The sequence below is a fragment of the Strix aluco genome, chromosome W, assembly GCF_031877795.1.
Source record: "Strix aluco isolate bStrAlu1 chromosome W, bStrAlu1.hap1, whole genome shotgun sequence".
NCBI classification, from domain to species: Eukaryota; Metazoa; Chordata; class Aves; order Strigiformes; family Strigidae; genus Strix; species Strix aluco.
Genome location: NC_133970.1, coordinates 13,829,274 through 13,853,725, shown reverse-complemented (window position 1 = coordinate 13,853,725; position 24,452 = coordinate 13,829,274). Strand labels below are relative to the sequence as shown.

The 24,452-nt window shown below is 49.0% G+C and overlaps 1 protein-coding gene across 4 annotated transcripts in view; it reads left to right on the top strand.

The window, feature by feature from the left end:
• Nucleotides 1-891: 891 nt before the first annotated feature.
• The window catches only part of LOC141917656 (AP-4 complex accessory subunit RUSC2-like), an 82,987-nt gene continuing 59,426 nt past the window's right edge, over nt 892-24,452 (top strand). For 3 of the 4 annotated variants that reach the window (XM_074811020.1, XM_074811021.1, XM_074811018.1), the window contains exons 1-4: nt 892-1,028; nt 16,539-18,515; nt 21,040-21,825; nt 22,349-22,549. In XM_074811020.1, the coding sequence (XP_074667121.1) occupies nt 16,646-18,515; nt 21,040-21,825; nt 22,349-22,549 (2,857 nt within the window). In that variant the 5' untranslated portion in view covers nt 892-1,028; nt 16,539-16,645. The remainder of the gene's footprint in view (nt 1,029-16,538; nt 18,516-21,039; nt 21,826-22,348; nt 22,550-24,452) is intronic. The other variant, XM_074811022.1, reaches the window with a different exon arrangement.

The window sequence follows — 24,452 nt, the reverse complement described above, 5'->3', positions numbered from 1 at the left end:
TAGTGAAAAGGAGGTGATGGAAAAATCCTTTCACGTGGCCCCAGGATAGCAAGAGAGACGGGGCTTTTGCAGGTGGTGTTCCCTTGTTTCAGGAAAGATCTGCCATGGATGGCTTTGCAGAGATGCACTTTAATCACAAGCTGTAGTTAATAGTTGCTGGGATCTTGATTTGAGATTCCCTGTGACAGCATGGACTTCAGACATCCTATCCCTGCCAGGTGTGTTCAGCACTGGGGAAAGCACTGGTGGTTGCATCTCACTCTGGGGGTGGTTGCATTTCAGGGATACTGTGTAGATTCTGTTGGTGAAACTCTTTAGGACAAAGCACTACAGAAATGTAAAAGAAGCTTCTTGTAGTCTTCCTGATCTCTTATTACTAAGTCCTCCCATCCTCCTCCTCCTGTGCATTGCTTTGCAGACTAGCATTTTATCTCCAAGGGCTCTGGCTGCCATTATCAACTGTAGGAACATAGCACTCCAGTTACTTTTGCTTTCCTTTGTAAAGCCAGGAGAAGAGATCAGACAGCCTGCAACCATGCAGCATCTGAAACCAAAACCCATCACAGAATAAGATGCTGCAGATCTATTTTATGGCATAGGCTTTAGTCTTTATATTTCTCCTCATGCTACCTTCCTGATTTCCCAGTTCCTGTAAGAATCAATCCTCCATCTTCCAGCTCGACTTGTTCTCTCCCCTCCTCTCCTTCTCTGTTCCCTCCCATCCCCTGCCTTGTCTGAGGTCCCACAGGGACTGATTGCAAGACAGAGCCGCGATGCTGTGAGCATTCTTGCTCCTTCACACACAGCAACGTCACAACAGCAGCAGCAGGAGCATTGGAGATGTGATTGCGCAGACCCTCTGCATTGCCAGGGATGCAGCTGTGGAAAAAAAAAAAAAAAATTGACTCTCTGTTTCCCATAGCATCCTGGTGAGAGAGCATGGAGCCCGCTGGAATCTGAGTGCTCAGCAGTGCTGGAGCAGAGCATGTTCAGTGAGAAGAGACAGGGAACAGAGGATCTGTGGAAAGGTGAGATGGAGAAATGATCGGGGTGGGAGTTAGTTGTACTGATGATTTTCAGGCCATTCATTGTCCTGCAAAGTGGCCGGTTTGTTTTTGTAGAGATTGCCAGCTACCCAATGAAGCTTAAAGATTTTAGGATTTCTTTGTCTCTTCAGAGGTTGCGTTGCTTTGGAGCTGCTGTGATTATAATTGATGGAAGAGAGTGAGGAGGCTGGTATTGCTGCACAGAATGCATGTTTGTCCATTGTAGCTATGAAATAGTAGTTGTCATGTCTGGGGCTGGTTGTGCAGAGGCGAGCTATGCTTCGTCCCAACAATGCAGTCGCACAGTTCTCCATTGTGGCTGCCATGACAGCCAAGCCCACACAGATTGTTTTGGTCCCAGGAGCACCCTGTGCATCCCTGGTGGTGATGCTGCTGTGCAGCTCAAGAGCTGTTTTGATGGACAGTGCTTCCATGAAAAGCCAGAAACAAAGGACACAGAGGAAAGGCTGCTGTCAGTGTGGCTTGTAGCTTTTTTTAATCTTTTTTTTAATCTTTTTTAAATACTGGTAAATCAATCGCTCTAAAGGTGTTAGGATAAAATAGTGTGGCAGGTAAAACCCTGCTCTTCTGCTAAGAGATACACTGGGCTCTGTGCAGGCTGGAGTCCTTTGTGTTGCCCAGGGTGTGTCTGTGCTGGCTGTGTAAATGAATGCTTTCTTCCGGTCTCTTTTTCACAGATCAGATGAGAAAGGTTATCTAGGAATGGAGGAATTACTACTTTTAATTACTGAGATGAGTAGTCCAGGCTGGGTACCAATTACTAGAGCTTAATCGCATGGTCTTTTTATAGACTTTTCCCTCCCTGCCTTCCTTCTTCCCTCTCCCACCCTCTGCACAAATTCTTCCATCAAATTGCGTCTGCAGACACAAAGGGAGAAGGGCTTGAACAAAGTGAAGGATATATTTGGGATAGGGATATAGATGCTGGAGAGGCAATATTCAGGATGATAGTCAGTGAGAACAATAAGGCAAAGCTATAAAAGAATGAGATTTTGGTATGCATGATACAGTGATGTGGCTGTAGGGGAATGTACATATGGGAATGTAGTAACAAAAGGAGATAATCAAATAGCAGATGCAATATTTTAGGGTTATGGAAAATGCTGAGCATGCAAGTTTGCAATTTCAGGTGTTGGGGGGGAATGTGGTGTTAATGGGAGTTATATTAGCATTGGCTGTAGAGGAACAGATCATACAGGGACTGGATTGATGGGTGTTGTAAAGGTGTATGGAGTATGGGGGAAATAGAGAACCGCTTCTTTACCTCCAGACATCTAGAGCCCTGTATACTAGGGTTGCAAATGAAAGAGCTTGGCAGGTCTAACCTATTCACAAAAGCTTTCTGCAGTTTGCCAATGACCCAAGAAAAAAATCAGATAAAGCATCTTTAGGCCTGTCAGGAGCAACAGAATGGTAAGAAAAATGTAGATAAAATGGTAAATGTTTGGCAGAGCTGTAGAGGAACCTTGGAGCAGAAGAGGCAGGTGTGAGGGGCATTGAAGAGCTGGAAGAACAGGGGGTTGTGGGTCAGAGACCAGCAGTAGAGGGCACAAGGGAGGAAAATCAGGGTTGTCATTGTCAGGGAATGTAAATCTATTGTTTGTACTGTCATTCTCCAGGCTCTTACTGTGTTCCCTGAGATGGTCAGTGCTCTGTGCAGCCCCAAGAGGTCTGTGGAGGTGGGAGTGATCCTCAGCACAGCCTTTTCTGCAGCAGTTTTCTGAAGGAACCATTTTGCTGCTGCAGATTCTCAGACAGTTGCTCCTTCTCCATCCCTATGCAGTGGCAAGGCTCTCTGGCTTTTACACCTGGTAAAGAAGATAAACCCAGAGTTTCAGTGCAGGGTGCCAGGTGGGAAGGACAGGGCTTCCAGCAAAACCATGCAGCAGAGTGCATTCTGCTCGCAGCTCTGTGATACTGTCCTGGAAGCACCATAGGGCTTCCTGAACTGCAGCTCCTTCTCATCCCTATCTCGTCCTGGGACATGGGAACCCTCTCTGTGTCTTCAGGTCTCTGTCCCATTCAGCCCAATGGGCGCAGGGAGCAGGATATGCTCCTGTAGGTGTGAGAAGAGGAGACTGTACAGTGAGACACATGCTACCAGACTGCATTTTGTGGTGCTGCTGCAGAACAGGCTCCTGCAGGAGGTTTGGGGGGGGTGGGGGGGTGGGTAACAATAACATGTGTGTGTTTGTAGGTACATCATGGGCTGGAGGACAGGACATTCAACAGTACGTATCTATGCTGCGTACACGCACTTGTATCAGGGTGTGGAAGAAAAACTGCATATAGTTTGTGTGTATAATGCTTGCCTAAAGGAATAAAAAGAAGGTGATGCAGCCTGCTTCACTGCATGGGATGGGAACACTCCCCAGGACATAATTGCTGCCATGTGTCTTCTTTGCTGCATCGATGCAGAATGTGCAGGTGGCCCAGGAGAATATGCCACTGACTTGGAAATGGCCTGCCCATGGCTCCATTACCACCTCTCCAGTATCTAAGGCTGTAATTGCAAACAAAAAACGAGTTCTCTGTCCCAGAGATCTTAATTTTCTTCCAGTCTGATGCTCCTGGTGAGTCAAGATCTCACTCTGGTATTATTCCTGATAGCCAGACAGTAACCTTTAGCAACTCCATGCTGTGCTTTTCCCTATTTTTCATTTATTTCCCAGTCACCTTATTCTTTTCCAATGTTTTGTACTGTGCTGGGTGCTGCACTTGGGCCACAACAACCCCCAGCAGCGCTACAGGCTTGGGGAGGAGTGGCTGGAGAGCTGCCAGTCAGAGAGGGACCTGGGGGTGTTGATTGACAGCCGTCTGAACATGAGCCAGCAGTGTGCCCAGGTGGCCAAGAAAGCCAATGGCATCCTGGCTTGCATCAGAAATAGCGTGACCAGCAGGGACAGGGAAGGGATCTTGCCCCTGTACTCGGCACTGGTGAGGCCGCACCTCAATGACTGTGTTCAGTTTTGGGCCCCTCACTACAAAAAGGACATTGAATGACTTGAGCGTGTCCAGAGAAGGGCAACGAAGCTGGTGAAGGGTCTGGAGCACATGTTGTACGAGGAGCAGCTGAGGGAACTGGGGTTGTTTAGTTTGGAGAAGAGGAGGCTGAGGGGGGAACTCATCGCCCTCTACAACTACCTGAAAGGAGGTTGCAGAGAGCTGGGGATGAGCCTCTTTAACCAAGTAATGAGTGATAAGACAAGAGGGAATGGCCTCAAGTTGCGCCAGGGAAGGTTTAGACTAGATATTAGGAAGTATTTCTTTACAGAACGGGTTGTTAGGCGTTGGAATGGGCTGCCCAGGGAGGTGGTGGAGTCCCCATCCCTGGAGGTGTTTAAGAGTAGGGTCGACTTAGTGCTGAGGGATATGCTGTAGTTGGGAACTGTTAATGTTGGGTTGATGGTTGGACTGGATGATCTTCAAGGTCTTTTCCAACCTAGACGATTCTGTGATTCTGTGATTCTGTATGTAGTATTAAGGGCAGGTCAATAGATCTAACATCAAAGATGCTGTTTCTACTTACCTCTAATATCCATCTTGGTGTGGTTATTCATTCAGGTTGGTCAGGAGCCCTGCTCTTCTAATTTCCTCACCTTGCCTGGTGATTCCAGATTTTTTTCTTTCTTATGATGTACATTCAAAGTCTTTACTGCAGTACTTCTCCAAGCTCTTTGTTCTTGTTGGCTTTATAAATATTTTCCCTGATATGCCAGAGATCTGCTTTTTAAAAATTAAAAAGGTTTCATTACAGAGCTGTTTTCTTTTTGCCCTTCTGTTTTATATAAACTGGATCAGATTGAGATATTCAGTCCAAAGCCAGTTCTATATTGTAGATGCTGGGCGATAGATCATCTCAGTAGTCATGGTACTGATGGACCTGAGTGCTGGTGTCATGGTCTAACCCCAGTCAGCAACTAAGCACCATGCAGCAGCTCACTCACTCCTCCCCCCTCCTAGTGGGACAGGGAGGAGAATCAAAAAAAAGTAAAAGTCATGGGTTCAGATAAGAACAGTTTAATAAGTAAAATAAAATAATAACAACAATAATAATAACAAAAAGGAATATAACAAAGAGAGAGAGAAATAAAACCAAAAAAAAAAACAAGTGTCGTGGTTTGACCTTGGCTAAATGCCAGGTACCCACCAAGTCGCTCTATCACTTCCCCCCCTTTCCCCTTTTTTCTCAATAGGGCAAAGAAGGGAAAGAAAATAAGATAGGAAAACAAAACAACCCTTGTGGGTAAAACAACAGCAGTTTTAATATAAGCAAAGCGAAGCAAAGGTCCGCGCGCGGAAACAAAAAAAAGCAAACAGATTTATTCTCTACTTCCCATGAACAGGCGATGTCGGGCCTTCTCAGGAAGCAGGGCTCCCATACGCGTAGTGGTTGCCTCGGAGGACCAAGGGTGACCCCACCCCCTTCCTCCTTTCTCCCAGCTTTATACTGAGCAGACATCATATGGTCTGGAATATCCCTTTGGTCAGTTGGGGTCAGCTGTCCTGGTTGTGTCCCCTCCCAAGATCTTGCCCACCCCGTCCCACTGTGCGGGGGGGGGAAATGTCAGAAAGAGCCTTGGTGCTGTGTAAGCACTACTCAGCAGTAGCCACACCACCAGTGTGCTATCAACACCCTGCCAGCTCCCAACATAAAACACAGCACCATGAGGGCTGCTACAGGGGAAAACCCATTCCGGCTCAGCCAGACCCAGTACAGGACAGAAATGCAATGCCAGTTTTAATATGGATAGAGAGAAAGCAGTAGTGAAGATATGCAGCCATGGAGTGGCTGGAGTCTGCATGGATGTGAAACAAAGAGCTTCACTCAACAGTCAGAATTCAGTATAACTGTCAAGCAGGGATTCTTTATTCGCAGCGCTGGGCAGCACTGGGGATCGCTCCACCACAAGTGCCACACTTATAACAAAACTCTCTGACCAATATACGCAAAAAGCATACATATGCATTAGATTTCTTAGAAAAGGCAGTCTTATGCTAATGGGTTCTCAGAATTCATTTACATAGTCTGAGCATGCGTAGTAAAAATAGAGTGAGGGTCTTCTCCCCTCCTTAGGGGTCCCCACAGCCTTTCTCACACCGTCCGTTAGTGAACTTCAGGTTTCTCCTGTCCATATGTGGGCATGGAGTTACCTCATCCATCCTTCAGCTCCTGTTTGTTCCAAGGAGGTTAGTTCAGACCAGCTTCCAGTCACTTATCTTGACACTGGCGTCTTCCTAGGCACTTGATTTTTAGGTTCCTGCTATTAGGGATGTACTCAGAGAGTTTTTTAGACTGTCCAAGGTCTGTCTTATCTTTACTAGGCAAGGAGTTAAAGGTTTCAAAACATCTTACAAGTGGGTAATGACTACAGAGGGTAGTTAGGAAAAAGTATAAATGAAGTTATATACATTACAGTAAAATACAGGAAAAATACAGGAAAATAAAAGCTACTAAAACAGAAGTGATGGTTAATGTTAAAACTAAATGTCCTATTTTACAGGTCCCTGTACATTAGCATTTTCAAGTATACTTGTAGCAGCTTCCCTTCAGATGTGCTGACCTGTACTGCAGTAACATCTTATTCACTGTGAAGACCTTCTTTGTCCCTTTTAGGACTTAGCTCATCTTTTCCCCAAGTCATGAAGGTGATAGGAGATCTAGAACTACTTGAGATACAGCTGTCCTCATTTACTTTTTCTTTGTGCAGACGAAATTTGCTTCTGAAATTATCCTCCCATAAGCCTTGGATAAGCAGGGCCTCTCCTTTGCCATGGTCTGGGCAAGGCCAAGTTATCTGAAGCCAGATTCCAGTAAATGTTAGGGAGGAAAGTCCTGAGGGTCCAGTGGAAGGGATTCATGGTCTCTCATTGAGAGGTCTTTCCAAAATATCGTAATTCTAGGGATGATTCAGATCCCCAGCAACCCCTAAAATCTCCATTCGTACGAAGCATCTGTGCCCTCTCCACCTCTTGCTATGATCTCAGGAGCCTTCACCTCTGCAGTGCACACCTGAGCAAGAACAGCTGCTCATTCACCGTTGTGTGTAGCCATATAACAGACTTCGGGAGCAGCTTTGCCATCTTGTATGCCTGCAGGCACAGGTGAGAGAGCCAGCTTTGATCCACAAAGCTGCTCTGAGTTTGATGCCTGACTCCCTCAGCAGGACACTTTATTCCTTTCCCTGCCGCAGCTGTTGTGGTGGAGAGTTTTGAGTTCACAGCTCCCAGGCATAGAAGTTAGTGGGAAAACCTTCAGTCCACACTTCTGATGGCTTTGACTCTGGTTCACCCACAACTACTGGCTGTATTTTTGTCACTACTCAACTGCAGCCTCTGGTTCCCAGGGTTCTCAGTCGGGCAGGTCTGTAAAAGGAGCATGTTCATGAGGCACCCAGCTGATAGTCACAGCCCTGCTTCATGGCTAAGCCCTGACCAAAACTGTGCAGCTACGGAGGAGTTAAGCTTGGCATCTTAGCTACTGATTCTGCCCAGCTATTTCATTTGGTTATAGGATTTTTTCCTCATCTGTGTGGGTTCTTGAGTACTCTGAGAATCGCACAGCAGCAAGGCTCCAGCACCCAGACAGATCCATGTTTTAGAAAGGAATTGTAAAATTTCTGCTCTTGTAAGATCTTCAATATGCTTTCAGAGTGCTCAGGCAGAAACATGCTATAGAAGTGCATAGCCCTCCTTCTACTGCTACTACTAGAGTGTCTGTGATAAGAAAGGATTTACTGTGTCTGAAGTTTAATTCAGCAGCAACTCTGGTGTGATATTAACAGCTAGAAACATCAGAGGTTTTTTCTCATCTGGATTTGCATATGGTAATTAAGAACATATGGGGTGGGGCCTGTGGCAGAGGACAGTCTGTGGAGAGAAGGAGGAGCAGGTTCCAGCCCAGATCACCTCAGTCCCAATGCCCCTGAGTCATGGCCTATAAGTGGCTCCTGTCACATGCCAGATGATGAGTCATGGAGCAAGAGAGCACAGAAACAGGAAAAACTGGTTCAGTCGTTGTCTGGCTCCTGTGTTAGCTGGTATAGATCTGCTGCTTGAGCTATTTCTGACATCTTTGTGTGGTGTGGTGGTTTGAGCCCAGAGAGAAACTGAGCACCACGCAGCACTTTCTCACCCCTTCCCCCTCAGGAATGGGAAGGAGAAAATAAAGCAAAAGACTCGGAAACTGAGATAAGGACAGAGAGGGATGACTCATCCATTATGGACACACACAAAAGACAGACTCCTTAGGGGAAGAAAAAGAACATCAATTTAATTCAAACACCACCACCAACACCGCTTAATTTTCCATTCAAACAGAGTAGGACAGTGAGAAATACAGCCACATCTTAAAAACACCTTCCCCCCACCCCTCCCTTCTTCCCAGGCTCAGCTTTGCTCCCGAGTTCTCTACCTCCTCCCTCCCAAGCAGCACAGGGGGGCAGGGGATGGGGGTTGCAGTCAGTTCATCACCCATTGTCTCTGCCACTCCTTCCTCCTCAGGGGAAGGACTCCTTGAACTCTTCCCCTGCTCCAGAGTGGGGTCACGCCCCCGGGCTGAAGCTCTTCACGAATTGCTCCAGGGAAAAGTACAAGGTGAGAAAGACTACGAGCCTTCCTCCCAAAGCCCCCCCGAAGACGCCCCCCAGGAGGCAATGCGCAGGTGCAAAGAGAACATAAACTGCTGACACCAGCCTCTAGAACTAACCCAGCCTCACTCATGCATATGTATGTTTGTGTTATGTAATCAATGAATATGTATATCCACACTCTATAAGTTTTTGGTAAAATGTGCTGTGGGTGTGCAAGCTTTGTGGAGAAATCCCCTTGCACCCCGGCGCCAGAGTAAACATACCTGCTGTATAACTCTATTCGAGTTGTAGAGTCTTTTTTCTGCGAATCAGGTCCTCCACGGGCTGCAGGTGGGCATCTGATCCACTGTGGACCTCCATGGGCTTCAGGGGGACAGCCTGCCCTCTCACTTGGCTTCAAGGGAGTCTCTGCTCTGGCACACCTCCCTCAAGCCTCCTCCTCCTTTCATCCACTGACCTCGGTGTTTGTATAGGTGTCTCCCTCATGACTCCTCCTCCTCTCAAGTTCCCCTTCTTAAATATGTTATCACAGAGGTGCAGCCACCATTGCTAATTGGCTTGGCCTTGGCCAGAGGTGGGTCCGTCTTGGAGTCAGGGGAGCTTTGAGAAGCTTCTCACAGGGGCCACCACTGTAGCCCCCTCCCCTACTACCAAAGCCCCCTGCCACACACAAACCCAGCACACTTCTGTAACTCAAAATGCCCAAAGCAGTTGGGGCTTCTTTTCCTCTGACTGGGAGGCAGTACCTGCCTCATGCTAGTTGTGTCATCAGCAGGAATACACATACTGCTACTTATTTTCATCTCATTTAGCCTATCATCTCTGCTGGCAAGCTTCTCATCCCTGACCTGAGCAGCTCCTTGCTGTCATGCTCACAAGGGCTGTGATTGATCATCATGTGCTACAGTTTCCATTTTGAACACATCATAATCATATATAGTTCTATGATGTAATGATACATTAATAATGCGCTTAGTCAGGCTGTCCTGGAAACCACTGGAAAAAACTCTGGCCCAGGCAGCACCTTGCTGTGGAAAGAAAAGGGAAGTGGTCTTTTCAGGAATCACTGTTTGATCAGGACCACAAGAGGAACTAGGGTGAGCTGAGGCAGAAATTTGGAAAGTATTTAGTCTTTCTGTCTTGTGGCAGCCCCCTTTAAACACTGGGTGCTGGAATATTCACCCTGGGACCAGACAGACCACACTCACTATCCTCCCTGTTCCCCAAGGCAGGAAAGGAGAACTGGAGATTTAGGATGAGTCAAACATCTAGTATTTCTTTTCATACATTTTCTTTCATTAAATGTGCTGAATGATTTACTAAAGCATTTAATGAAGGCATGAATTTGGCAGAGATGTATTAGCTGGTGAGAAATGAATGAATGTCCAAACAAATATGCTAGCTAGTCCCACCCTACAATTTACAGACTTCCTGAGTCCTCACATCCATCCTCTTCTTACTCACCCAGATGGTTCAGTCTCGTCCCCAAGTCACTCATCCCGTGTACCTCACCCCATCCTCTTCTTTCAAGCTGCTCCCTGAATGCCCTCCAGCTTGCTGGAATTTTCCTGTTGAGGTTTTTTTTTAACCATTCAGTACTTTCTGGCAGCTTTTGGAGTGGCAAAGCTGGGGCAGGAATGAACTGCATTACTGGGATCCTGGAAACTGGTTCTGGAACCAGTGAACCCTGAGATCCCCCACGCTGCCTGTCCTGTTAAATGTCTGAAGAGTGGCTTTCAGTTTGGATTCTTCTTCCAGACCTTTTGCCTGTAGGTAGACTTACAGGGAGTAAACTGAATGTATCTCTTCCTGTGGAGCAAAGAGGACATGTCTGTATTGTGCCCATGTCTGCAAGCTCACACAAACCATTGCTTTTTGCAGCATTTCTGCTTGTGCTTGTTTTGTAGAACTGTGTTGGTTTCTTTAAGCGTGTTAATGCAAATGATCCGTAGGAGTCGGGGATTTACATGGAACAACTCTCAAAGAACAAGCAGCTCCAATACAAAAGGATTTTTGCTGGTTCATCTATGAAACTGAATGCCCAGTTTTTAACTCTGTTTTTCCACCTTTCACCCTTGAGTGACTTGATAGATCTTGGTCCATCTGAGGAAGATGATGATGACAGTGAAACCATATCCATTCAGAAAGAGGCAGCAAGAATCTTCACAGTTAAAGTTTTACATTGGGCATTCAATTTCATAGATCAAGTGGCTGAGATTTGTAGAAACAGTAATTTGTTCAGAGAAGCCACCCTCCAAAAAGCCAGCATTGCCTCCAGCTGACAGTTCTGATGATCTTGTTCCTGCATCTTCATTCTCTGTGCTATATCTGCAATCTTTTTGTATTTAAATAGCATTTATTTCTTAGATCTCTACATGCCTCCCCCACTATTTCATTACATTTTACAAGGAAACTTGTGTTGCTGTGTGTTGAACCCTCTTGCCCCACGTGTGCAGCTGAGAGTGCTGAGCAGTGCAAGGTATTAAGCAATCAGCAGTGGACCTCCAAAAGTGTGGCCAGAGCAGTAACAGATAGCAGGGTATGCCTGGCAGTATGTGACTGCCACATCTAACGCATCAGCACTTGGAGGCAAGGCTGGTGTTCACACCAACCCCTTCTTAATTGAAGCAGAGCCTTGCAGGCCAGTTTGGAGCCAGCTCTGATGACTTCTGCATCTTCTCAGCAGTGTTGCAGAGGCAGGAGGCTGTACTCCAGAAGTCATGTAGCTGCACCGACCAACCTTAAATAAGCATGTCCTCAATCTTTGAGGGTAGGACAGAGGAGGGATTTGGGAGCCTCTATGTAGTGCTCAGCAAGGACTTACAAGGAATGAGGTGAGGATCCTGAAAGACTCAGCTCTGCAAGGTACTGTGTGCCCCTGTTCTCTGCAGCATGCTGCCTCCTTTCTAAAGCACAGGCAGGCAGCTCTCAGATCAGTGCTGAACTATCCTTTGTTGTTCAGCACTTCTCTCCCACTACTTACCTAGAACTTTGCTGCAGCTAAGGAGTTTTTGCCATGTGTATGTATATATATACATGTGAGTATAAGCATTGATAAGCAATTCCACACCACATCATAGGTGTCTCACAAAATGCCATCCTTCTCTGTTCTGTATTACCTTGACTGGAGTGAAGCATCTACAGGTAATGAAATGTCTGGTCCTCACCTCCTCCAGGTAACCCTTAGCACCTCAAGAGCGAGCTGACTGAATAAACAACCCATATCTCCCATGTAGCAGCAGATGGTGTCAGTATGGAGAAGGTAAAGAATTTTGACATTTGCAATCAAAATGGCTGTTGTACTGATGTGTCTAGAGTCATTGTGCTCCCTGCATGCCTTCCTGCCTTGCACTACCACAACACACTTTTCTGGGCAGGGATCATTGCTGGATGCTATGTTTGCTGATGTGTGTGTAGGATTGAGCAGGATTCAGCACACTGTGGGCTTGTGCTATTGCAAATGATAAATAAGAAGAATGAACTGATTTGGCAAAAAGTGTTCAGGTACAGACTGCCTATCCCCACATCTGGAAACTTCCCTTTGCAGAGGAGTGTGAGGGCTTTACAAGGAGCTGATCAAAGCCAGAAGAATCTGAAAGTACTCTGCTTGCTGGATTTTATGCCCGAGTGTCAATCCCAGACTACTAGACCCTAAATAGAAGAGGGAGAATCCTTCTACAATCTTCCAGAATTGGGGAGGGAGAACCAAGAGACAGTATGGCCAGGGAGAGTGCTCTGGTGTTGGGAACTGAATAATCCCTGTGCTGACAGTGCCACTGCCTAACTTCCCTGCATCCCTGAGACAGGAGGAAGCCAGGAGAGGTGTCCCAAGGGAGAAAGAGGTATCTAAGGCAGAAAAAGTGTCACGCATATCCCTAGGGAAGCTGTCAGAATGGCTCCTGGAAGGAGCTGGCTGCGTGCCTCCTGTGATATTGGACCTCAGAGCCTTGTGCTGGGAGCAGGCTGTGGGTGCAGGCAGAGTGGGCATCCGTCTGCTGCAGCATCTGTGACAGCCAGTGAATCACAGTCCTCCCAGGGAGCGTGTGCTGCCACTGAAACCAAATAGCTGGGCAGAGTTGCATGTTGCAGCCAGAGCTCTGGAGAGACAGCTAGGAAATGTCTGTGTGTCAGCTCTCGACATTGTGCTGTCAAATGTCACAGTGTGCCTGTGCAAAGCTTGTCCTCCCACAGCAGCATCTGCACCGATGTGAAGTGCATGTTGCTCAGCAGGGCTTGTTAGCAGATCGATGCTGGTGCTGGAAGCTGGCTCCAAGCAGCCATTTCCCAGAGGCAGTGGAGACCAGGTGCTTCAGCAGTGAAGCGTGCTGTCATGGTCTGTATCATCAAAATGATGTTTTTCAAGCAGTTGTATTGTGGTGACACTCAAAATATAGCAAAGCCTTATGGAGAGATGTGATTAAGTGTTACAATCAGCTACAAAGGCAGTAACAAGGGCAGGGGAAGTCTGAATGAGTAGATAGGCACTGGGGGACCAGGTTTTTTTCTCATAGTGCTGAGGGGGGGGTGACAGGATAAATAGGAACTCCTACTCCTACATGTACCATCAATGGTCCACAAGGTTCAAAATGGGACATAGACACTGCCCCAGATGTTGAACACCACTTTTAGCATGTGTGTGTGCTAGGCACAAAGCCAGGAGCTGCTGTTACCCACAGTAGTTCTTGAACAATGTGATCTTGGGAATCCCTGATGTAAAAGATCTTCTCCCAGGAACTGGGCTGAGGACAGACTCATTCCTTTCAGCCTCTGCAGCAGAGGCTGTGGAACAGGAGCAAGAGGCTTGTAAGACAGACGAGTCACTGAAAGGGGAGTGAAGGGTGATATAGGCATTAGGGAGACTATAGGTTGGGGGGGAGTTTAGGGTTGCAGGTCCAGCTGGATGTGGTCCAAGTGAACCAGGTGACCTCTCTACTTCAGAGCCTAATTCTGGGTGAAACATTCCAGCAGAAGCAGGCATGAGGGTGTGTGTGCACCCCATGTAGGTCTCATGATGATCTCTGGTAGAGTCTACCACAAGGCTTGTCTGCTCCCTAATGCTGGTGTTAGCATTAACTTTTACATCACTGGGTGTTTACTGTAAACACCAGGTCCATTTCCATCTTTCTATTTTTTTTCCTGCCAGCATTATCCTGTGTCTGTGAGAAGCACTATTATGCATGGGAACAAAGTACTTATTTTGATATTTTTTTTTTTAGCATCTTTTATTTTCTATTCTTATGCCACAAAGCTGGAAGAACTGAAGTTCCTGATTGTCCTGGTTTAGCTAGGATAGGGTTAAGTTTCCCCAGCAGTGGGGGGAAGCTCTAGCCGGGTTATTCACTGTATCGGGTCTGGCTGAGCCAGAATTGGTTTTCCCCTGTAGCAGCCCTCATGGTGCTGTGTTTTATGTTGGGAGCTGGCAGGGTGTTGATAGCACACTGGTGGTGTGGCTACTGCTGAGTAGTGCTTACACAGCACCAAGGCTCTTTCTGACATTTCCCCCCCCACAGTGGGACGGGGTGGGCAAGATCTCGGGAGGGGACACAACCAGGACAGCTGACCCCAACTGACCAAAGGGATATTCCAGACCATCTGACGTCTGCTCAGTATAAAGCTGGGAGAAAGGAGGAAGGGGGTGGGGTCACCCTTGGTCCTCCGAGGCAACCACTACGCGTATGGGAGCCCTGCTTCCTGAGAAGGCCCGACATCGCCTGTTCATGGGAAGTAGAGAATAAATCTGTTTTCTTTTTTTTGCTTCCGCGCGCGGACCTTTGCTTCGCTTTGCTTATATTAAAACTGCTGTTGTTTTACCCACAAGGGTTGTTTTGTTTTCCTATCTTATTTTCTTTCCCTTCTTTGCCCTATTGAGAAAAAAAAGGGGAAAGGGGGGGAAGTGATAGAGCGACTTGGTGGGTACCTGGCATTTAGCCAAGGTCAAACCACCACATTCATATACCATGCGGACGTCATATCCGGGCGCCCAAGTGCAGGAAGATTGTTAACCACGAGGTGTATGCAGTCGCTCCTCTCACTGCTGTATTGGTATATCTTTGTTCTGTTCATTGTTATTACTGTTATTGCTATTGTCATTATTCTTGTTGTTGTTCATTTTGTTGCTGTTACACTGTTGTATTAAAACTCTCCTTATCTCACCCCCAGGATTTGTATTTCACTCCCTGCCCCGTCCGGTTGGAGGGTGGGGGAGGGGCAGTGGCAGCATGGTCTCGGGTCCTGGCAGGGCCTAAACCACCACACTGATCTTTCTGTGGAGCTGCCTCATTGCTTACACTGTTGTTCTGACTTCACTTATCCCACATTTCTTAATTTTCCTTTTGGGCTCTCATGTGTCTTTGCAGCTCTGCTCCAAATCCATTATCATCCCACAATCACAAATGCAGGAGTAAGGTAGGCAAAGACTCAGATATTGTGAATGTAACTTTCTGGAGTCTGAAGGTCAGTGGTGGCAGCAGACCAGGGGTCCTAGAGTCCAGAGCAGGATCACAGTATGCAGTGTCAGGGTGCTGTGAGCACTGAGGATGCCTGGATGAGATGTGGATTGCTGATCAAGGGTGTTTGGGTCAGGGTTTTCAGAATGAGGGATTGATCTATGAGAGCCCTAGTTAGTTAATTTTTTAATCCCTCGGGATCAGCATGGATCAGCATTGTCTTTTGTGGTTTCTCCCTCTCCTTGATGCCTTAGCTGCCCTCCAATGAATTTCTCTGCATTGGCTTCTCTGACATGTAGAAGGGAAGACAAGAGGGAAAAGCCCCTCCAGATTGTCCTAGAGGCACTTGCAGGTTGGACCTCTGGGTTAGATGGGGAAGGAGGAATGAACATGTTCTCTGCTCTCCCATATCAAAAGCTGATGAACATCTTCCTCTAGCTTTATGACAACCTGCTATTTACTGAACACTGAGGGAGTTGGGCTCTTAGTGCCTTGCCTGTATGGCTTCTGGGACTGTGAGCTGTGTCAGTGGTACTGTTGTGAAGTGCAGCAGGTAATAAGATAAGCAGATAAGTGCTATAGATAATGTGGCAGAGTGTCAGGGAGCTGTGAACCGGGCACCCAGGACCACAAGAGGAACCAGCCTGAGCTGAGGCTTAATCATCAGCAAAAGGTTAGCAGAAGGCAATGGGACCTATTTAACAGTCAGCAGTAGCTCCCCATGGCCTCACTGAAGTCATCTGCTCCTTTTCACGAGAGGCCCTTGTGTACATAAGTAGTTGCATACTTTGGTTTGCTCCCCTGGCACCATTAAAAGAGCTCAGGACCTCATGGGGACTCTTGAATTTTGGAGAAGAGTGGTTGTTGCTGCTTTCCTGTTCCAGCCTGTTTCTGCTTCCCGGTCTCTGCCTGGACTTGTGTGTCTCCAATGTTGCAAGGTCTGGCAGGGCAGTTAAGTGTTTGGTTCTTAAAGGAAAGTTCAAGGTACCTAAAGGCAGGTAAAGATTGAATCCAGTGTGAGAAGATGGACTGCTCTCATCAGAGTGCAGCACTTCATTTCAGACCCTGTGCTGTCTGCATGTTTTCCTGTGAGTGTACAGTGCCATCAGCAGCGAGGTCTTCATTTGGCCCAAAGCCTGTGCAGCCCTTTGGACACTTGAGTGAAATCAGTTACTCACTTCAGATAAGTTTGATAGGGATCAGTTGGAAGCACAAGTGTTGTCCGAGGAGTCTGCAGGGAGGGGGGGATGTGTTTGTCTTACACTGTGGTGCTTTCCCTGAAGAAGGAGAACTCGGGACCTTGTGCTCAGGTACTTGTGCTGATAAGGACCAGTCTGATTAGGTCATAAAGTCTTCAGTCAAAGCAAGGATGCTTTAAATAGTCACTGCCTTTCCTGAGAGGTGACTTCCTTTGTGTTTTTGTCTCTCTCTAGGTATCTGAATTCCCCCATGAGAAGTGTCCTCCCAGCCTCTCATGCACATCCCTACCTGTCCATGGGTAGCACCAGCTTAACTGATGTCCTGAAGAGCATTCCTCACCATGGATAGTTCACCCAAACTGACTGGTGAGACGCTGATTGTCCATCACATTCCCCTGGTGCATTGCCAGATCCCTGATAGACAGTGCTGCTCCGTGAGCAAAAGGACCAACCCCTTCTGCCAGCCAGAGATAGGCATTACACAGACCTCTGCCCTTCTGGACAGAGACCTTTCACAGACTGACTCCTTGGTGTACAGCAGCTTTCTCCAGGCCTCCAAAACCTCAGCAGAGGCCTCAGACAACAAAGAAGGCAAAGCGAGGGATTTGATTGTCTATAGTGTCAGTAAGCAACACAACCCTTTCCTGATGAATGAGGGTGAAGACCTCAGTATCTTTGGGGATGACTTGGGTCAAAAATCTTTCCACCTTCACAACTCCCTTGTGGCTGGCAAACCTCCCTTTCATCTGCACAAGCTGGCCTTGCCCCTTTTCCACCTCTATGACTCCAACCACATTGTGAAATCCTGGAACGTGGCCAGCCGGTCTAGTATGGTAGATGGGCAAGAGAACAAAATCAGCAGTGACAACGTCCAGAAGAGGAACAATGCAAACCAGTGCCACCAGGCCTCAGAACGCATGGAGCTGGATGAATGCAGCTGCCGTTGTGGCAGCTCCTCTGGCTTCTCTTTCGATGGTGGCAGCCAGAAGGGGAACCAGAATACGGGTGAATTGCTGAGGAATCAGGATGCCCTGCACAGACGGACATGCGGCTGTTCCAGCTCGGAGCTCCAGCACTGTTGCTGCTACAGTTCATCAAGACAGTCTGAAATGATTGACCAACAGATGGGCTACATAAGTGACTCTTCCTGCAACAGCTCCGATGGAGTGCTGGTGAACTTCAGTGCTCTCTACAACAAAATGAATGGCCATTCTCGATCTAACCTGAATTCAGCCAACCTGTCCTGTGACTCTTCCTTCTGCAGCCACTCAGACACAGGAGCTTTTTACCTGGATTTGCATTCATCACCCACAGAATCCAAGATGTCTTGTGAGTCACATCACCCAGAGAGTTTGGGGAAGGTGTGTGGGTATCAACACTCCTCCTCACCTGTCCTTGATGCTAACTGCAACTCCTACCATCTCCACTGTGAGCCTTGCACTTCGGAGAGCTCAGACCTCACTGCCTGCTTTCAGAGCCAAGCACGGCTCGTTGTGGCTACTCAGAATTATTATAAGTTAGTCACATGTGACTTGTCTTCCCAGTCATCCCCCAGCCTGGCAGGATCTTCCACAACTAGTTGCTCAGAAGACCATACTAAAGGTAATCCAGCCCAGCCCACTGAATACTATCTGTTTAGAAGGCCTGACCTGAGACAAGAAGAAAGGAATGTGGAGTGCAGTGAAGAGGAGGCAAAGGGAGAAGCCACCCAGAACATGACTGAGGGTCAGGTCTATGTGAATGTGTCACCACCTAACCTCAACACAACCCGGCAGCGCTCCAGGAGCTATGATCAGAATCTGGACAAGAGTCCTAGTAGCAGGCTGGGCTCTTTGGAACGCATGGTGAGCTGTCCAGTCAAGCTGAGTGAAAGTCTAGCAATACCCATCCAGAGTTCCCCCCAGAAGCGAGTGACATCTTTTGCTGAACTGGCTAAAGGCAGGAAAAAGAATGGTACCTCCCCACCACTCCGGTCCAGCGGCGATTCCTCTTTGGAGTTCTCCCCTATCCCTGAGACACAGCGGGATTGCCCAAACTTCCTTGAAGAAAGAGCTTGCTGCAGCCAGAGTCTTCCACCCATGCCCTTCGTCCGTGGCCTGAACCGGAGCTGCGAGGGCTTCTGTTTGAATCATGGTTTTGGGGACAGCCAGGCTTTGTGTTCCACCAAAGATTCAGGCTTCAGTGAGACCATCCCCAGTGGGCATGGGGCAGGTGAGCAAGCCTCTCTCTCCCTGCTGATGGAGGCAGATGCCAGCTTCTCAGGTAGCTCTACCAGTGGCCACAGACAAAGAGATGTTAGAGCCCGAGCAGACGGTAAGGAGCCAAACTAGGCAGAATGGAGAAGTAAAAAGAAAGGCTGCTTTTTGGGACATGAGGGGAGCAGCAGAGGAACCTGCATGGTGATGGAAGACTAGTGTCTGTGCAGTTTTTTTCTTGGTCTACCACTCCTTGGGACAAAGCTCTGCTGTGCTTATTTCAGATCCAGATCAGTGCAAGTGTCTTGTCCTTGTATTTCTAAAGCCTTTTGAGGTTTTGTGCAAACCTCTCATATCGTGTAAGGGAGGACATGGCATTAGCATTTAGGGTCTGTACAGCTTGGAGGATTGTCTCTCTCCCAGGGTGTTGTACTCCCCTAGTCCATGAGAACCACCTGCCTTTATCTCCCAAGACAGAGATTTGAAGATGCTCAGAGCAGAGCCATGTTCCTTCCCAGCAGACGAAGGGAAGGGAACCACTGAGGAGTTTTTAGCCTTTCTTCTTTGGAGCCTCATGGGGCAGAGGTAGGGAGGGAAGAGGCATAGCCAGCAGTCTCCTCTCAATGGAGGGTCAGAGAGCTCACACGGTCTCTGCCAGGACTTACAACATGAGTCCTGCAGAGATTAGAGAAGCTGTGTGTGTCTGCTGGAATATCCTGGCCATATCCTCCACAGTGCATTGGATCACAGCAAAAGTTCCTCTAGAGGATAATTGTCCCAGCTCCCTCTGCAGGAAAGCCTGTAATACATGAATTGCTTTCCACCTTGATACTGCTGTTACATGTCCTGGTGAGGAAACTGTGTGACAGTCCCATCAGAGGTATGGCCATTTCTCCAGCATGACAGGAGACCTACATCTCTGCCCTAGACAGTTCTTGTACCTGTTTCACAGGTAAGAGTCTGTCAAAAATGGAGCTCTGACTAGACTCCTATGGTAGATAGTCCCTAAAATGCCAAGGACCTGACTGTCTCCATTTAATGCCCTGAAAATTTCTGGCAGGAAATAGAAAGAACATGTTATTCATTGCCATGGCAGCTGTGGGAGAGATTTTGGCCTTTGGAGCAAGAGTTTTTTGTGTATTGTCCTGTTTGTTTATTGAGTCTTGAACATGCGCTCGGTGTGGGATGACAGGGAAAGCAGGTCTCTGCTGGGAGAAGGCAGCCGTGGGAGTAGCCCTCTTGGTTTGCAGAGGGAGTGCTTGGAAGGAGCAAGAGCTGCTCAGGGAGTGGAAGGAGGGGGCAGACAGGAGCTCTGAGGGCAATATATCCCAGCAGTTTCTGCAGCCCCTGCTGCAGTCACTTCCTCTGCACTGTGACAGCAAGGCAGGCATTAGTGCTGTGTGAAAAGCTCCTGCCTGCAGCTGAAGATAGAGGCAGAACTGCCTCGTGCCAGCTGAGAGCAGCATGTAAGCCTAGATGGTCTGAGAAGGGACTAGAGGGAAAGAAAGCCCTGCTAAAGGCTAGCTATAGGGAGAGAGGCCTGGCACACCCCACAGGCAGCATGTAACACCGGGGCTCTGCTTGGGATGGGTCCTTTGTCTCAGGATTTGCTGTGAGCTGGAGGAGTGGTGAGGAAGGCAAGCTGGAAGCTGCCATGCCACGCTGGGATGTGATGTGGTGATCAGGGATCCTAGCCAGCCCTGTGTGTGCATTCAGTGCTGTGTGTGTTGTGCACTGTGTGCACAGCATGTCATGCTTCAACTGTGTCCCTCAGGATATTGTGGCCCCACCAGGAGATGCAGGCATGCACATGTAGCCTAGCACATACCCTTAGGAAATCCCTGTCAGTCATTTGCTGAAGCAGACCTGCCTTTTCCATGGTTGGAAGCTCTTCTTATTCTGATGTGGGCCTGATTCAGTTGGGAATGGCCTGCTTGGGTCTGGTACAGGCAGGGGGAGGAAGGGAGCTGTGTGCTCAGAGGGGGAACAGTTGCAGCAGAAAGAGGAGGCAGAGAGAAGGGGAAGCAAGCAGCCTTTCCAACAGCACTGAGTGCGTTGTGGGATGCAGAGCTGCAGTGCTATTGCATGTAATGCTTGTGCTCATTTGGGTGAGTCTGGATAAGAAATCTCGCTGTACCACAGTGCATTGGGCCACATCTTTGTAGTACTGCCTGGATGAGGGCAGGCTGAGGGCAGGTGCTTGGGGCCATAGCTTGTGCTGTCCTAGGAGCAAGGGATGGGGAAGGGATGGGAATCTGGTGACCCTACCAGGAGAGAGAAGAACCCAGTGCAGCGCCCTACTCTTCCAGACAGCTGTCAACAGCTGGAAACTCTGCATTTGGGGCCACATGTCTTTACCCTGACAGCTCATGATGTGTATAGCCGGTTCAGACTTGAACCACTCTGCTTGTGTCACTGGCCTGTAGCTCATCTTCTTCCCACAGCTGAGAGCAGGGTCCCTTTTGCCTGAGATCTGCCGGGCTGATGATGACTGTCCTTCTGCCCATCCTCACACTCTGTCCCCCCTTCTCTCCCCGAAGGCAGTGGCACAGACAGCAAACCTGTGGTACGCTACAGCAAGGACCAGCGTCCTACGACTCTGCCCATCCAGCCCTTTGTTCTCCAGCACCATTTCAGCAAGCCACCCAAGGTCCATGCTCTGCACAGCCATTTTGCCTCCAGCCTTTCCCAATTCTACAGTTTGTCCAACAACTGGCCTGCCAGACAGCATATGTCCTCCAATTCCCAGTCCTCAGCCCTGGCCACCTCGGCAGAGCAGTCAGCGGCAGCAGGGAGCCAAGCCCACAGCATTCTCCTGACCCAATGCTCAGTGGATGGAGCTGCCTCCCACACTGATGGCTGCATTAAGAAGCCTGCCCCAGAGACAACCCGTCCATCCCCCCTGGGAAGTTACTCTCCTGTGCGATGCAATGTGCCTTTCTTTCAAAGCATGGACTCCTCTTCCTCACCCACCACAGAGAGGGCTGGAGAGAGCCAGCCTCCCAGGAGCAGATCCTGCCCCATCTCTGCCAGCCTGCTTCCCATGAGGTCTTCCCCTGCTGTCAGTGCCATGCAGCCCTCCCAAGCCACCAATGCTGATGCCCTGAGGCAAAAGAACTCCAAACCTATTCACAAGAAGGAGGCATCTCTGGAGCCAAGCCCACTGCTCTCTGAGTACCAACTCCACACTGGGTCCTTCCTGCCCCTCTTGGTGAATGGTCTGCCCGTGAGCAGAGTGGGAGGCCATGCAGATCCCCACTGGAGGAGTGGCAGTGAGACCAGCAACTCTGGTCCCCTGAGCAGCATGGGAATACAGCCCCTCAATGGTAGGTTCCCATCTGCCAGGATGTGCTAGTCTGGAACATCTCCAGCTCTCTGGCTACTGCTCCCTATAGTACCACCCTCCCTTATAGCTGCAGCCCCCGGGGCAAAATTGCACCTGGGTGCTGAAGCACCCAACAGCCGCCATCATCACTCTGCCTGCAAGAGAAAATTGTATGCTAAGAGCATGTCCGTCCAGTCCCAACTTCTACACTGTGCCTCTGGAGAGGGCAGCATGGGGCTGCTGATCTTACAGCACCCCACACCAGGTGCTTGCACCCTAAACCTGCTCCCTCTTTGCCTGCAGCCATGAGGCCACCCAGGCTCCTGCCCTGCTCTGCCAGGCTGTGACCTCCGCCTCCCTTCATGTATGTATGCTAACATCCTGAAATGATGCTGGACTTTTAACTAACTTGCTGTCTCTCTCTGTCCTTTCTCTTTTTCATCCTCTCTCTCCCCCTTTCCCCTCCATGTCCTCCCATCCGCTCACATCCTCCCATCTGGTGCTCACTGCCTGCCATGTTCTAGTAAACCACCTCTCCCCCCAAGTGCTGAAGTGGCAGGAGTACAGGTGGAGGAACCCCCTGGGTCTGGAACGCATTTCGGGGCTGCCCAGCTTAGCAGGCAGCCTAGACAGGAGGCAGCAAGAGCCCTGGCTGAACCGGGGGAACCCCATCTTTGAGCTCCCTGGAACTCTCAACACCAGCCATTTCCACTGCAAGCTGAATGGTGTGCACCACCTTTCTGTTGGGGGGTTCTTGGGAGGTTACCTTGGGGCTCAGGTTCAGTATCCCAGCTATGCCTGGCCTCATCACTGCTCTGCCTGCTCTGAGCAGGAGGCATGATGCATATGCTCACAGTGGGACTGAGGGATACAAGACGAAGGTGAAAATTTCCTCACTGATGGGTACACCCTCTGTGGAGCCTCCCTTCTTCTCCACAAGGTGAGAGCAGTCAGGTCTGGCTCTGGGCTGGATTGAAGGAGAAAGTGAATGGCCCAAGAGCTGGATCAGACCTCAGCAAGTGCTCCTGGACTGTGTCCAGCTTGTAGTTCATGTCTTATACAGGAGTTGTGGCCCTTGGAGATCTCATGTCTGTGCCCCACAGTGTCTGCCCATCTGCCCCAACCCTGGAAGCATGCTAGGTTCTGGGCTGTAGCTCTCATGGGGCAGCTGGCAACACTGTAGGGCTCCATGAGGCTCTGTCTTCTCCATGCTCTGCCATTAAGATCTTCTCTGTTCTCCAAAATCTGTGTAGTGAGTGTGGGGCTGAGAGTGGCAGGCTGATTTTGGCTGAACCTTTGAGAGTCCTCCAGGAGAAGCAGAGGGGTCTGTCTGTGGGAGGGAGAGCATTCCTGAGGCCAGACCCAAGTCCTGGAGTGAATTCCCCAAAGCTCTTGTCATGGTTTGAGCCCAGAGGGCAATTGAGCACCACACAGCAGCTGTTCACTCACCCCTTCCCCCCCCCATGCTGGGAAGAAGAAAAATGAATCAAAAAAGGCTCAGGAATGAAGATAAGGACAGGGAGGGGTCTCTCACCCATTTAAACAGTCACAGGCAAAAGACAGATTTGTTAAGGGAAGAAAAAAACCAAGAACATCACTTTAATTTGCACACTAACAAAACCAACACTTAATAGACAAAATGGGACAGTGAGAAGCATTACCATATCTTAAAACACCTCCCCCCCACCCCTCCCTTCTTCCCGGGCCCAGTTTTGTTCCCAATATTTCTACCTCCTCCCCGAGTGGCACAGGGGCAGGGGATGGGGGGTGCAGTCAGTCCACTGCTTCTTCCTACAAGGGTGTGGGGGAAGCACTCTTCTCTGCATTCTTCCTCCTGCTCCACGTGGTGTCCCTCTCATGGGAGACAGTCCTCCACAAACTCTCTCCGCCATGAGTCCTCCCCACAGGATGCGTTCTTCTTGAGATCTCCCATGTAGGTCACCTCCACATGTTGCAGTCCTCCCAGTGCCAAACTACAACAGCGGGGGCTGCTTCTTTCCATAGAGTCCCAGCCTAGCGCAGCCACCTGCTCCTGTGGGGTCCTCCACAGGCGAATCTCTGCTCCTCCAGTTGACCTCCATGGGTGGCAGGGAGGGTGGCCCTGCCGTCTCACCACACGATACAGGGGAGCTTCCTGCTCTGGCGTACCTCCCCCCCTTTCTCCTCCTTCCTTCCATTGACCTTAGTGTTCGCATAGGTGTCCTCCTTGTAACTCCTCCTCAAAGTCCCCAACCCCCTCTTGGGTTTCCCTTTTAAAATACATTATCTCAGAGGCGCAGCCACCATCACTAATTGGCCCAGCCTTGGCCAGAGGCAGGTCCGACTTGGAGCCAGGGGAGCTTTCAAGAAGCTTCTCACAGGGGGCCACCACTATAGCCCTCTCCTCCGCTACTAAAAACCCCACCACACAAACCCAGCACAGCTCTACACCTCACTGCCAACCCAAACAGTTTCTTCATCCCTCCTTCACAGGAAGATGTGAAATTCCCAGAGCTGGGAAATCAACCAGATGGAAATCAAGCACATGAAAGAACTCATGCAAAAGTCACCCCTTGAAAATAGAGACCATCTCAGGGGACAGGCAGAAGGCATGTAGTTTGTTGCCTGTGGATGCCTGTGTGACAAGTA